Raw genomic sequence first — 13919 nt, forward strand, 5'->3', positions numbered from 1 at the left:
TTGCAATATGATTTGTTATAACTAACAGCTGGTTGAATAAAAAAATATTCTATAGAACTTTGAGGTTAGTTTATTTACTCTGTGATTTTGTCATTGATTATAGGAAATAAGTAAGATTATATAACCATTGCTGTATACAAATCAAAGCTCACGAATCTTAATCCATAAATGAAATCAAGATATTATAACATTTGTTAGTAGTTACTAATCTGACAGCTATTCCACATTGTTCTTAGGGTTTCAGGTGCAGCACACTTGTTCGTTACAATTGTTGACAATGAAGACAGCTGAGCACACAATGAGACACAACAATTGTACCAACATTGCATCTTAAAATCACCGAAACCCGACTTTAGTACTGGTTGCAGAATCAGGATGTAAGAGGTTGCAAAAATACAAATGTGTATGAAAAATAAATAGGAATTGTAGTATCATCATAGACCAAAATCGGAACCTATCAAAGTTTAAAAATACCCCTAACCTGCAGACTAAGCGCATTTCCATATACTTGGCTGGAATTCCACAAAATTATTCCCTTAAAATTGTCAGATTTATTTCCTACTAGCTGTAACCCGCGGGCTTTGCCCCGTTTAACTTCTTAATTTTCAAGATTATCTCGTTCGCATGGCTCAATCACGTCCTGGTTGAAGTTTGTTCGCTACGCTCACTCACCTTTAGGTTGGAGCTCGTTCGCTGCGCTCACTTGCCTTCAGGTTAGCTCGTTCGCTACGCTAACTCGCCTCCAGGTTGAAGTTCGTTCGCTACGCTCACTCACCTTTTGGTTGCAAATTAGCTGTTGTCATAAATGTAAAAGAAATAATAGTGCTGCACCCTGTTGGTAATTTTTGTAACTTTAATGCTATTGAACATCACAGAACAGAACCAACTTGTTTAATTGAAACAGCTGTTAAGATTCAATAATTTCATTTCTCATAAGGTTAACATGGGAAACTCCAGAGCCACTGGGGCGGAGCCCGAAAGGATTTTTGAAATAAGAATATGCCTATATGTTAATCGGGAATGTGAGCTATCATCATGCCAAATTTCAGCCCAATCCGACCAGTATTTTTCGCGTTCACTTGTCACAAACATACATCCATACATCCAAACTTTCTCATTTATAATATTAGTAGGATTTAAATATTATTAATTATAATGAGTATTTGCGTTTGTTGCTACAGAGAAGACAATAATGTGTGTTTTTCTTTCATTGAAATAACAAAAAAGTAAATCGGCCCCGGATCCAGGTCTTACCATGAGACCTACTGTAACAGCTTATTCCCTATATGGAAAATTCATTAAAACTTAAAGAGAACAATTTTCACTCAAAAAGTTTTGGAGTGATTAGTAAGCACAACATTTTAAAACGAGGAGTGCAACAAAATATTGCTCAGCAACAAAAACAAAATACAGACTTAACCAACCGTGAAACCTTTTATGTTCCAAGTTAAGTACATAATTTACATAGTTATTGCTTGAATTTAATATTTATGACTTATAAATTGACTTGTAAAATATGTCCATATTTTGGCGCTTTTTGTTTCCGGCGTTATTTTTCAATTAAAATTGTCTAAATTACATATGTACAACAAAAATTCAATAGGCTATTATTATCATAAATAACTTCTTGGTCAGCATTTACTTTCCAATTATTATTTTCAAGGAAAGAAAATCAGTCACTTATACAAATCTTTTTTATGTGCCTACCTGTTGATGAAGCCATAACCACTCTTGACATTGAACCATTTGACAACCCCTGTTACTCTGCTTGCTGAAACATACAGAAAATAACTTAGTTAAGACAAAAATCTTGAAAAAATACCTTAGAGTAAACTTTGTAACTTAAGATACAAAGATGTGTAATAAATAACCCCCAGTCTCCCAAATTATAAAAGTCATAGGTTAATTTACAAAACTGATTTACATGCTAACTAATAAACAGCTAAGAAAATGTAATTTATTCATAAATCCTTTATAATTAAGAAATAAATAGGCCTAGAAATTAGGGTTTTTTTTAAATTTTTATTATAATTCATTCATTATAATTTTAAGAAAAGGCCTTTATTACAGTACCTACTGTACTAAGTAACTAACTTAGTACTGTAATAAAGGACATGAGATGGTACTACTTAGAAGGATTATGGTTCTTGGTCAATGTTTAGATTTGAGAGGTTGTGGGAGGTTGAAAACTAATAAGTAGGATTCTTAGATGAAGAAGTTTTGTATAGACAGGAGTAGTTTGTTATCATACTTTGTATATTGAAAAAAATTATGTCTAATTGTGACCAAAATTTGAATACAAGAGGAAATCCTAGCACATGTTGAACTACCAATAAATAAAATTAACTTGAGTTTGACCTACTGATTCGGCTGACTAAATAAGGCTCCTGAATGTTAAGACTCTGCAATGAAATAGTCAAAGCTTCATTTATACTTATAGCGATTTGTATTTACCCTAATCTCTTTTGAAAAATTCATGGGGAAATTGTGGTTATTGATAATTTATCATAATTATTTCAATGGGTATTTTTCTGTACTGTATTGGTCATTATCACAATGAATGCATTATTTATTACATAATATTGCAGATTGGCATAAAATTTCAATCATTGCTGAGTGGGAAGGTCAAGCGATAAGGACAGTTTTTGCACCAAGAAAGGGTCAAAGATACCTACTTTAATCAGAGATCAAAGGCTATTATTATCTTCTACTTTTTGTTCAGTTATCTCAAAAATATCCTACATTGAATAGCTTGTTGCACAAAGAAAATTTCCCTGTGCTTCCAAAATATTTAATTATATGATGCAGACATCAGTCTAAACGAGGACATATCAATAAGTAGGGTACTTAATTTTACAATGCTACTTAATTTATTGCTCCCTATCTTCTTAGAAATGATCATAGGCTTAAAAGTCTTCAACATTATTGGCTGGGACATTAAAACAATCAAACAGCCAAACTATTCATAATAATTTTTTAAATAACTAATTGTGGACTTTAACCTTGAAAAACCAAACCAAGGTAGGGTGACAGAGTAGAATAAAATTAATATTGATAATAGTAATCACAGGATGTCAGATGTCAATGGGGAGACTAGACAACCTCATACTATAAGAGATTTTGAATAAAAATAAAGCGAGAATGGAGGGTAGGTAGCCATAGTTGGGAAAGTTAGTCAAAATAGTTAGAAGTTATTAGTTAGTCCCATAAAAAGTAACTGATAGAAGTTATTAGTTAGTTAGTTTAAAAAGTAACTGATTGAAGTTATTAGTTAGTTAGTTTAAAAGGTAACTGATAGAAGTTATTGGTTAGTTGAAAAACTAACTGATAGAAAATAAAGTTAGTTTTTGTAGAAGTAGGCCTATCTGTTTGTTGGGCAGTTGTTTTAAAGGATTTTGTATGTAATGAAATAATGACACATCTTGGTAACTAATCTAGGCTATACTATAATATCAGTAAAACTTGTGCACAATGATTTAAAAGAACGGCTCCTACGATTTCCTCCAAATTGTTAGAAAGATCTTAGTTTTATGCTAAAAACAATATCAATACCAGGCTCTGTTCTGGGAAAATTGATTTTTCATTAAAACCTTATTTTAATATTTTAAACATTAGTCTTATGGACTGTCAAGTAGCTATAACAGTGTTACGAAAATATGGATTGTAAGATAAGCTTGTAACAAATCATCTACAGTACAGTAGCAAATTACAAAATACAGTACAAAGGAAAAGGAATGCTATGCATTCTATGAATGCTATTGAGCATTGCTTATAAAATATATTTGGATTGTATGATGTATTACTAACCAAAGGGATAATTACAACTGTTCAAAAATTAAGTATTTTACAGCAAAACATTATATTATCAATTGCATGCACCCCACGTTTTTCGTTTTAAATCTTACAAGTATTTATACTCTCCACATATTTATAAATTATTTTCTACTTTTTAGTACATTTATAAACGTTTAGTTTTAAAAAAGTTTTTTATTTATAAATTATTTTCTACTTTTTAGTTTTCAATGTGTGTGGATGTTAAATCTATTTCATGCATCTATATCAGATTAGGACAGATTCTTTTCATATAATGATGTATTAGATTGAATGCATGGCCTACCAACTATAAATATATCAATCTATTTAATTTATTGTTTACTTTATAGAATACTAAATAAATGACAAATGACATTATTAACAAACACCTTTATATCTGCAATCAGATTGTTTATCTTTATTTTGAAATGTTTGTTTGTATAAAGAATCTCTTTGGAGCAGAACCTGTACCTCTTAACCTCTGCTTTTTGAACTGTCAAATTTAAGTATTTTACAGCTGACTTTAATTAATTGATATATTTACATTCTTTCAAAATGTAAACATGAAAAATTTGGAAGCCAGTGGGGCGTAGCCCAAGGGAAATATGAAAATTAAATGCTATAATATTGTATTGTCATCCACTTGTGAGCTATGTTTCAAATTTCAAGTCCCTAGCTCATCGGGAACTTTGTTTAAAATTGATATCAAAATTTGTAGGAAAGTGAGCCAATAAAAACAAGCCCATGGGGCGTAGCCCAAGGGAAGTATGAAAATTAAATGATATAATATTGCATTGTTATCCGTCATTGGTTTTATCATTGATGAAAATCTCTCATGGGATGATCACATCAACCACCGTATCTATGCTCTGAGACAGATGTCCAGAGTCTGTGATTTGGAAACTTTAAAAATTATTTATTAGCCTATTTCATTAGTTCAATCCCACATTTCATACGGAATCACAATCTATGGTGGAACAACAAAATCAAATCTTGATAAAGTACTTAAACAGCAAAAAAGAGCAATTTGCACTATTATGAAATTATGGAAAACCATCTCAGTGAAGAATCTTTTTCATAAATTGGACATTTTAACTGTGTATAATTTATATATTCTTGAAACCATAATCTTTTTGAAACAAAGGGAACTAACAACACCCTCCAATCCCGGGCATAACTATAATACTAGGTTAAAAATTAGATTGCCTCAGCATAAATTAGAATATTATACAAAGAAAACCACCAATGCCGGATTGAAATTGTTACAATATTTACCAATAAGCATCCGGCAGGAGACAAATTAAAAAAAAAAAATCAAAAAACTTTTAAAAGAATTCTTTGTAAAAAATCCTTTTTATTCATTACAAGAATTTGTAGATAAAAAAAATATTTCATTTGAATTCCCTTATATTTTTCATAATGGACATTTGCGTTGATTTATGTTTAAATGTGTATGATTTGTATATAGATTTTGACTCTATTCAGATACATGTATGTTTTATATATGTTATATATTGAATAAAGACTATTTGAATCTTGAATCTTGAATCCATTTGTGAGCTATGTTTTAAGTTTCAAGTCTCTAGCTCATCGGGAAGTATCAAAATTTTCATCATCGGGAAGTATCAAAATTTTCAAGAAAGCGAGTTAATAAAAACAAGCCCGTGGGGCGTAGCCCAAGGGAAATATGAAAATTAAATGATATAATATTGCATTGTCTTCCATTTGTGAGCTATGTTTCAAGTTTCAAGTCTCTAGCTCATCGGGAAGTTAGTATAAAATTGATTGCAAAATTTGTAGACAAGAAAGCGAGCTAATAAAAACGTTTTAAAACAGGTAGATTTATTTGTGCAACTAATAGGCCTATATCAAATTGCATTGAAACACGAGATGGTCAGAGAAAAGTGGTGGTACTTTTTTAATGTATAAAAGTTTGGTGTCCACATAACATTTTAATATTGATATTATAATATACAGTAGACTCCCTCTTATCCGGACACCTTTTAACCTTCCGAGTGTTAAGCGTCGCGTAATCGACACACAACACACCCGCCGTGGTGTTATGCGTCGCTTTTGCGACACACAGACATTGTATACAGCGAAGGCTCTGGGACTGACTGAATCAGATTGAACTGGATCGAGATTGGTATCGTTCTTTTCAGCAGATTCTAAGCTTTTTCCTGATGTCTGTTTCTAGATGCTTTTCATTTTAGTTCCGAAAATATTGTAGCAGACAGCTGACGTGCGTATTTGTAAACAACTTGGTTAACCTCGCACTGATGACTGATGTGTTTTATTAAGTTTATCATTGTTTTAGTGTTAAAAATAAAAAGTAGGTAGTGATATACGTGGTGCATTAGGTTATAAGAAGATTTAGGCCTAAGTGATTTTGAAGGGCTGGTTGATGATCCTGAAGAAGTTGGCTAGGTAGTGATATTGATGTAAATTATCGGCCAGATTCCTAGCTATGGTTAGGCTATGCATTCTTAGCTAACGCGAAATGTATGAAATCTGTTTTTCACCCATACCGGTAACTTATTTATTTGCAAATTTACTTCCTTATATTATTATATTTTCGTAATCCTTATAAAATTTAGAACAAAGTGGCTATTTTAAAATATTTGTAGACTTATAAATTATAAAAATTTATTGAGCGCAAACATAAAATTTTTTCATTTATTTTATAATTTTTGAGAAATGTTAACCCCAAAAAATTTTTTGAAATTTTTATTTTTTTTTGTAATGTTTTATATATTAGCCTACATTGAAGCCCATAATTTCCCAAACAAAATGATAGGCTATATAAAACAGTATACTTTACATGACTGAACAGCTAGTTTACACATATAAAGAAAGTAAAGATAGTAAATAATCGTGTCTACTGCTAGTGGACCACGTTACCATATGACCCCTTTCACACTACACGATTGTAGTCATGCGGTAGCCCAACCCGAGTGCAGTTCGTTGCTTATAGTGTTCAGATATTTTCTTTTCACAGTTTAATTGTTTAATTATTGAGTTGAATTACTTTGCATACGGTAGCCTATTATTTTATTTAGTTGTTGTTATTAATTAGGTACATTTTTGGGTACTTTCATGTTAAAGGGAACATTCATTATTGTTGATGATTTCTTTTTGATATAGGCTACCGGTATTGATATTTTTCTTTTCTATCCGATATATTGATAGTAACAAATTGAAACATATCAGCTGACAACTAAGATAAAGATACAAATAAATATTGTTCAGTATCAACAAACAATAAAAAAATTATATTGAAATGAAACCGTTCTAACTAACCTAACCACCAAACTTGCTGTAGGCCTAACATTTCAAAATTCTGTTTGATAGCCTATTCCCCATATGCCATTTCTGTTAAAAAACGGAATTTTGAAACGGTAACTTAGCCTACAGCAAGTTTGGTTAGTTATGTTAGGTTAGTTTAGAATAGTTTCATTTCCTAATCCAATATAAGTTATAGCCTAGACTATTATTTGTGCCTAAAAACAAGGTTAGTTCTTAATTTATAATTTAAATGCGCTTAAAGATACTGTGTTAAAACAGAAGGGATACTGATCATGAAGTAGGCCTAAAACAAAAATATCGATAGGCCTATATCGAAAAGAAATCATCGATAATAATGAATGTTCCCTTTAACAGGAAAGTACGGTACCCAGGGCCGGACTTACCTATGGGCGGAGAAGGGGAGCGCCCGGGGCCCCCGGGCCAAGGGGGGCCCCGACAGGGTCCCCCTTGCACAGTAGTTTTTATTAATAACTTTGAAAATTGATCAGACACTTACGAAATGGCCTTCTTTTGTAACAGCTTTAATTTTATTTTCGTTATCCTATATGTAAGGTTATTGTTAGGTGCATTTTAAGGCATTACTAGGAACGAAATTCTTGACCCTAAGGGACTTTTCCTCAGAGTTGCACTGGGCCCCACGCTTAGGCCTGGTTTACCCTAGCATATGTGTTAGGCTGTGACGGACAAGTTTCAGTTTCAATAAAGCCGCTTTCCCGAACGTACGGCCGCGGCGAATGAGTTGAAGGGGTCCGCGCGCTTGGGGCAAAAATACAATAAATATAAAAACTCTTGTCCCAACGTAGAACGTAACTTTTAAAATTGTGTTGTGTTAAATGGAGATTCACTTTAAGTTCAAATACTTTAAAAAATAAAAACATTGCTCAGTTTTTGTTTTATTAAATGTTATTCTTTTCTTTTCTATCTCTAAGTATATACCAATCAGGATTTTAAGGGGTAGAAGTATATTATCCATTCAATTTAAAGGTTTTGTAAAATATAAATTAATTAAGTTAGTTATGTGTCAAAATTTTGATCTTCAATTTAGTCTTTGGAGTCAAAATCATACAGCGCCAGTAAGATTTTATAAATCTATATACTAGACACTTTAAAAACAACTAGAGTCGTCTGATGTTAACAAAAAATTACATTTATTGAGAGTGGGCGAGCATTGTCGACTGAAATCGTAAACAAGCGATAAGCAGAAGCAGCTGCAACAATAAATGATAATGAGCTGATAAGGGATCCTGTCTAGTCCTGTCTGTCTCACGCACGCGCATACACACACATAAAATGCCTTATCGCCTATCCAAAACAATTTAAATCACTTTACTCCCATAGTTTGTCCTTTGAGACTAGTGGTCACGTCCATCGATGTATAATAACTCTACTCACGTCAAGTTGGTTGAAATTGTCTTACTTTTGTGTTATTTATTGTAATTCTGCAAACTAACAGTACAAAAACAAAGCTGAAGTGAGTAATGTTGTATTCAATGCTATGTTTGTGTTGTATTAATATATATTGGATCCATTTAAACATCTTTCAGTTACTCATATAAATAGTAAGCTTGTGAGTGTTTATTAGACATTGCAAGATTTTGCTCGTCAATAAAAAACTCAAACTAAGTCCTCAATGGTACTTTTCATGCTAGGACTTTAACATATTATAAAAACGAGAATGCCATAGGTACCAAAACCATTATGAAAATAAAATAATCCCACATATTTTGTAGTAATATTGAAAAATCATACAAATCAACGGCAATAATCGATAATTTAAATACGTAATAAACAAAAATATATCAATAATTCTAATACAAATATATTATGGTAGGTAGCCTACCATGCTACCATACCAAATATGCCGTCACTGGTACTACACAAAGCAATTGAAACATTTGGTCATAGTTTGTTTAAATAGTGAATGCAAGAGATTAGGTTTCAAAAATTTTAATTTTTTGTGTATAAAATTAAAAGATACTATTTTTACAACATGAAACGGCTGTAGTCAATTAACTACAAACCAGGATCACTTGACGGATACAGGTAATTTAAACCTTTTATTGTAAAAACCAGTGATCCAGAGGCTAACTTATACCATAAAAATAAAAGATAGGCCTACTGTAAAAATATTTAAAAATAGGCTAGTTAATATTTTTAAAAACGATTTTTTATATAGAACTTATTGCTTATTTGGCCTTAAATTGCTCTAGGCCTATTTGAAGCCTAAATTTAGAAAATTTTTCCGACCCCCCTTTGGCTTGGGGGTATTCCATACCCCCTAATCCCCCCGGAGGGCCCCCCAAAATGAAATCCCAGGGCCCCATTGAAAAATTTGCTCAGGGCCCCTGAAGTCCTAAGTCCGGCCCTGATGGTACCCATTTTTGTTTATATAAAACTAAGTTAAAATTATGGATGTGATTGACCCTGAAGCTTAAGATAGGCTATTTAATGTACGATTCTCTTGACATCCACAATTGAAAAACTTTCCTTCGTCATTTTTCAAATCTTGAAAGCTGAATGCTCTAAAAATCCTCACTTCCTCAGGTCTCAAAATTTATTTGATGCACCTAGTGGAGACGGTCGCGTTTCTTTATTTTTCTCCACCAGTAAATTATCAAAGCACCAATTATTTGCTTTTGATCCATACTACAGTAAGTTACTTGACAATTTCCACTAGTGCCAATGAAATCTGTTCTGGTGGAGTGGAGAGTTACAATTTTTTAATCGTACGATTACAAATCGTATCTAAGTTTAGTGTGAAAGCAACAGACCCACGATAATCTGCCCGTACGATTAGGCCTAACACTCGTACGAGTGAAATCGTATAGTGTGAAAGGAGCGTTTAATCCTTGCTAAAAATAAGGTTTAAGTTTTGGAATGAAAATAATACAATAAAGGACAGACAGATATATCCTACCTGCCTAAAAAACTTAAGTCTGATTAGGCTAGCCTACCCGCAAAATGTTCTTAATTAAGTTTAGGCTGCTAAGAACTCTTGACAAAATTATCCCACCTGCGGAAATTTACCCAGACAGCACTTTGAATGGAATCCAGGTTGACAGAATAACTTCATACCAGATATTAAAAATGTTCAACTCACAAGTTAGAAGTTGAACCTTTATTTTAATGAATCAATCAGTTACTTAGGTAGTGATAGTGTTGCACGTTAATCTCAATCCTATAATTATTTTTGTTAGGAATCACAGGCACTTGCAGAATATTTAGAAAAGACCATGTGGTCTGACTGGCACTTAAGGCCAGGTCCAAATGGCCAAAGCTAACTAAGTTAAGCTACCCCAAGTTTCAGTTAGGCCCATAAAAACTGCTGATACTTTAGAACATATCGAACACTATTGGTATGAGATCAATTTAATAACGAATTTTAAGTGTAACTAACTTAAACCAAAACTGTAAAGTTTGAATGGGTATCGTTCCTAGATTAAACCCTTCAAGGCATGAGGGCTTGTAGAATCATGTTTTTGCGTGAAATTCGGTCGTTCAAGATAATTGTAGGTAAAGTGACATAGTTACATATGCAATTTAATTGAAATTATTATAAGGATTGGTTCATTTAATTAATTAAAACTATACAACCACGATAGTCCAACACAAAGGGGACTCCCGTGCCTCCCAACATGGTGGTAACTGAAATTGGAGATTTCGCGGCAATGAAAAATTCCAAATTCCAGCTCGATTTTCGAACTTATCTCAAACATACCTAGGACGGGCTTTTGTTGTACAGCCTTTGGTTGTTCGGGCTGCTTCTCCGGGTCAGCCATGACGTCCTAAGGTGGTGGAAAAGGTGTTAAACACGCCGGACCGATGTTCGCCTTGCTTCCTTGTCTTCAGTTACTTTCCGACTCCCTCTCCCTCAATCTTTCATCATGATGGCTACGGTAAAGCCGCAGCTGCTGTTGGGTAATTTTGGCTTGAAGTTGATTGGTTGAATGTGAATGACGTAACGATACCGAAGTAAGTACATAGAGAACATTGTTACTCTGAATGCAACAATGGTCAACACCATTGATTTAAAGGCCTTTGTATACATACATTATAATTTTATAGCTATAATAAAATATTTTAATAAATTATACCCTGCGCTTAATTTTTACTAGTAGTCATTCTGTTGTCTACAGAATTATAAACAAAATTCTGTGTTCTTGCTTCGTTGTTTACGAAATACGACGGCCCTGAAGGAACATTCAGTTTATTTTCGTTTTTCATTTCTTTGACCTTTATCTCGAAGTAGTTCAACTTTATTCTTGAAGTAATTCGACTTTATTCTCGAAGTAATTCGACTTTACTCTCGGAGTACTTCGACTTTATTATCGAAATAGTTCAATATTTTTTGTCTAATTTCAGAATACACAACTTAATCTCTGTTTCTGTCATTTTCTTTTAAGTGTCCACTCACTTATGCAAATGTCATGCTTCAATAAAAGAATTGCAAGTATTTCATGCTGTTGAAGGCATAAATTAAAATATTGTTCAATCAGTTATTCATTAATGTCATGATGTGTGCTAAAGAAACACTCTCTATCTATCTGCAGAATATTTATTGAGTTATCTGTCGATTCTGATACCCCTACATCTATACAGGGTGTCCCGGAACTCTTTACCAATATTTTAGGGCATTGATCCTGGGTAAGAAACGTACCTAAATATCATATTTAAATTGTCCGGAAGTCCTTAGTTACTCACACAGCCACCATTTGGTTTTTTCCAGTTATTAATTTTTTTCTAAAGAATGGTTAAACATACGAAATGGAAACTTTGCACAAACATTTATGACAACTAGACAAAGCTACAAAAGAATTATGAAGATTTTTCAAATTCATAAAACAAAATGGCGGCCATTTAAAATTTTCTTTCTTAAATAACTCAAAAACCGTTGATTTTACAAAAATTTTAAATGACCGCCATTTTGTTTTATGAATTTGAAAAATTTTCATAATTTTTTTGTAGCTTTGTCTAGTTGTCACAAATGTTTGTGCAAAGTTTCCATTTCGTATGTTTAACCATTCTTTAGAAAAAAATTAATAACTGAAAAAAACAAAATGGCGGCTGTGTGAGTAACTAAGGACTTCCGGACAATTTAAATATGATATTTAGGTACGTTTCATACCCAGGATCAATGCCCTAAAATATTGGTAGAGAGATCCGGGACACCCTGTATAATTAATACGCTACATGAAACCATAGATAAAACATACTCCCTGAAACTTTGTCGGTTGAACTCCTCCGCCATTTCTTAACCGATTTTATCCATTGACTTCTCATTGGAAAGAGCGTGTCGCGTAGATTTGCAAACTGACATTACATTTTTGAAAAATTTTCCTTGGGCTCTGTCCCAGTGGCTGTTAAAGTTCCCATGTTATCCTTATGAAGAAGATAATTGTTTACATTTTGATCAGCTGTATAATTTAATTGCTGTTATTTATTTTGCAATTCAAAGTCTTTTAAACTCATCGAAAATTATGATGACTTTAGTTTTTAAATAACTAATTTACTTCTTTGCAATTGCTTGATTTCGAGCAACGTGTTTACTGGTTTTAAGAATTACCTTACGTTACTAAATAAATTACCTTGAATATACCAATTCATCATGAGTTTAAATTATTATTGTACGATTGTTTGACATCTTACTAATATTATAAATGTGAAAGTTTGTGTGTTTGTTTGAAGTTCAGTAACGCATAAACCACTGGACGGGTTGGGCTGAAATTTGGCATGATGATAGCTGTCATTCCCGATTAACATATATGCATATTCTTATCTCAAAAATACTTTCAGGCTCCGCCCCAATGGGTGATCCACAATGAGAACTAACTGTCAAAGTAGGATTGTTTACAGTTATGTTTATGTTTTAATTTCATGAATAATTTGTGGTATTTTGCGAATCTTTGGTAATTTTTTTTTTTTTAATTGTTTAGGTGAAGTGGTAGAACATTATGGCTATGGTAGATGTGTAATACTATAGAATATTGTAAATTTAAAGAAGCAAATTTTATCGAACTGTGTCCTCCCTCATTGCAAACGCAAAGCTTGAGTATAACTACAATAAGCATTTTATACTTCTATGCCAACCCCGTACGAAGGACGGGTACCGTACTCTGCTAGTCAACATTAACATTTAACTAAATAGTCGTGGTTGCAGTTGCCGTAAAATTATAAAATAAAATGAAATGCTTTAATGTCGTTAAAACTAAGTACAAACATAGATAAAACATACTCCCTTGTGTTGGTTAGTCTATGGTACAAAGTTCATGACAATCGTGTCAAAAGAAAAAGAAAAAGAAAACAATCAATCAAACATATAACAAACTTACGACGGCCCTGAAGGGACATTCAGTTTGTGTGTTGAAATTAGACTATAAATGTCGAGCTACTTCGAGAATAAAGTCGAATTACTTCTAGAATAAAGTCAAAGTACTTCGAGAATAAAGTCGAAGTAAATGAAAAACAAAAAGAAACTGAATGTTGAACCTGAAGAAACCTTCAGGGCCGTCGTACCACCGTACAAAAATTTAATTTAAGGCGGATTTTGTTATTAACATAGGATTTTTTTTATTTACAGAATCATTGACTTTTCTCTGTAAACTATAGGCGTACAACTACGCCCCAACTTACAAAATTCTATTTTTTAACTCTACAAGTTATTTTGAGAGAAAATGAACAAAAATTTTGATGAGGGTTAAAACTTGGAAAAGTCATTTTACCACATAAAACCAAGTTCTCATAAGTTAGTCCAATCATACTGTTACGAACTACAGTAGTTCAAAAAACTATCCTATATTTAC

General features: G+C 32.6%; 1 protein-coding gene across 2 annotated transcripts in view; it reads right to left on the reverse strand.

Annotated features, from left to right (window-relative positions):
* LOC128991665 (Y-box factor homolog) overlaps positions 1-11000 on the reverse strand; it is a 29706-nt gene extending 18706 nt beyond the window's left edge. For both annotated transcript variants that reach the window (XM_054414752.1, XM_054414751.1), the window contains exons 1-2: positions 10838-11000; positions 1708-1771 (exon numbers count right to left, since the gene is read on the reverse strand). In XM_054414752.1, coding sequence (XP_054270727.1) covers positions 1708-1771; positions 10838-10898 — 125 coding nt within the window. In that variant the 5' untranslated portion in view covers positions 10899-11000. The remainder of the gene's footprint in view (positions 1-1707; positions 1772-10837) is intronic.
* Positions 11001-13919: the final 2919 nt, after the last annotated feature.

The sequence above is a fragment of the Macrosteles quadrilineatus genome, unplaced genomic scaffold, assembly GCF_028750875.1.
Source record: "Macrosteles quadrilineatus isolate MER2022 unplaced genomic scaffold, UCM_ALF_1.0 Scaffold_4__1_contigs__length_99947679, whole genome shotgun sequence".
Lineage (NCBI taxonomy): Eukaryota > Metazoa > Arthropoda > Insecta > Hemiptera > Cicadellidae > Macrosteles > Macrosteles quadrilineatus.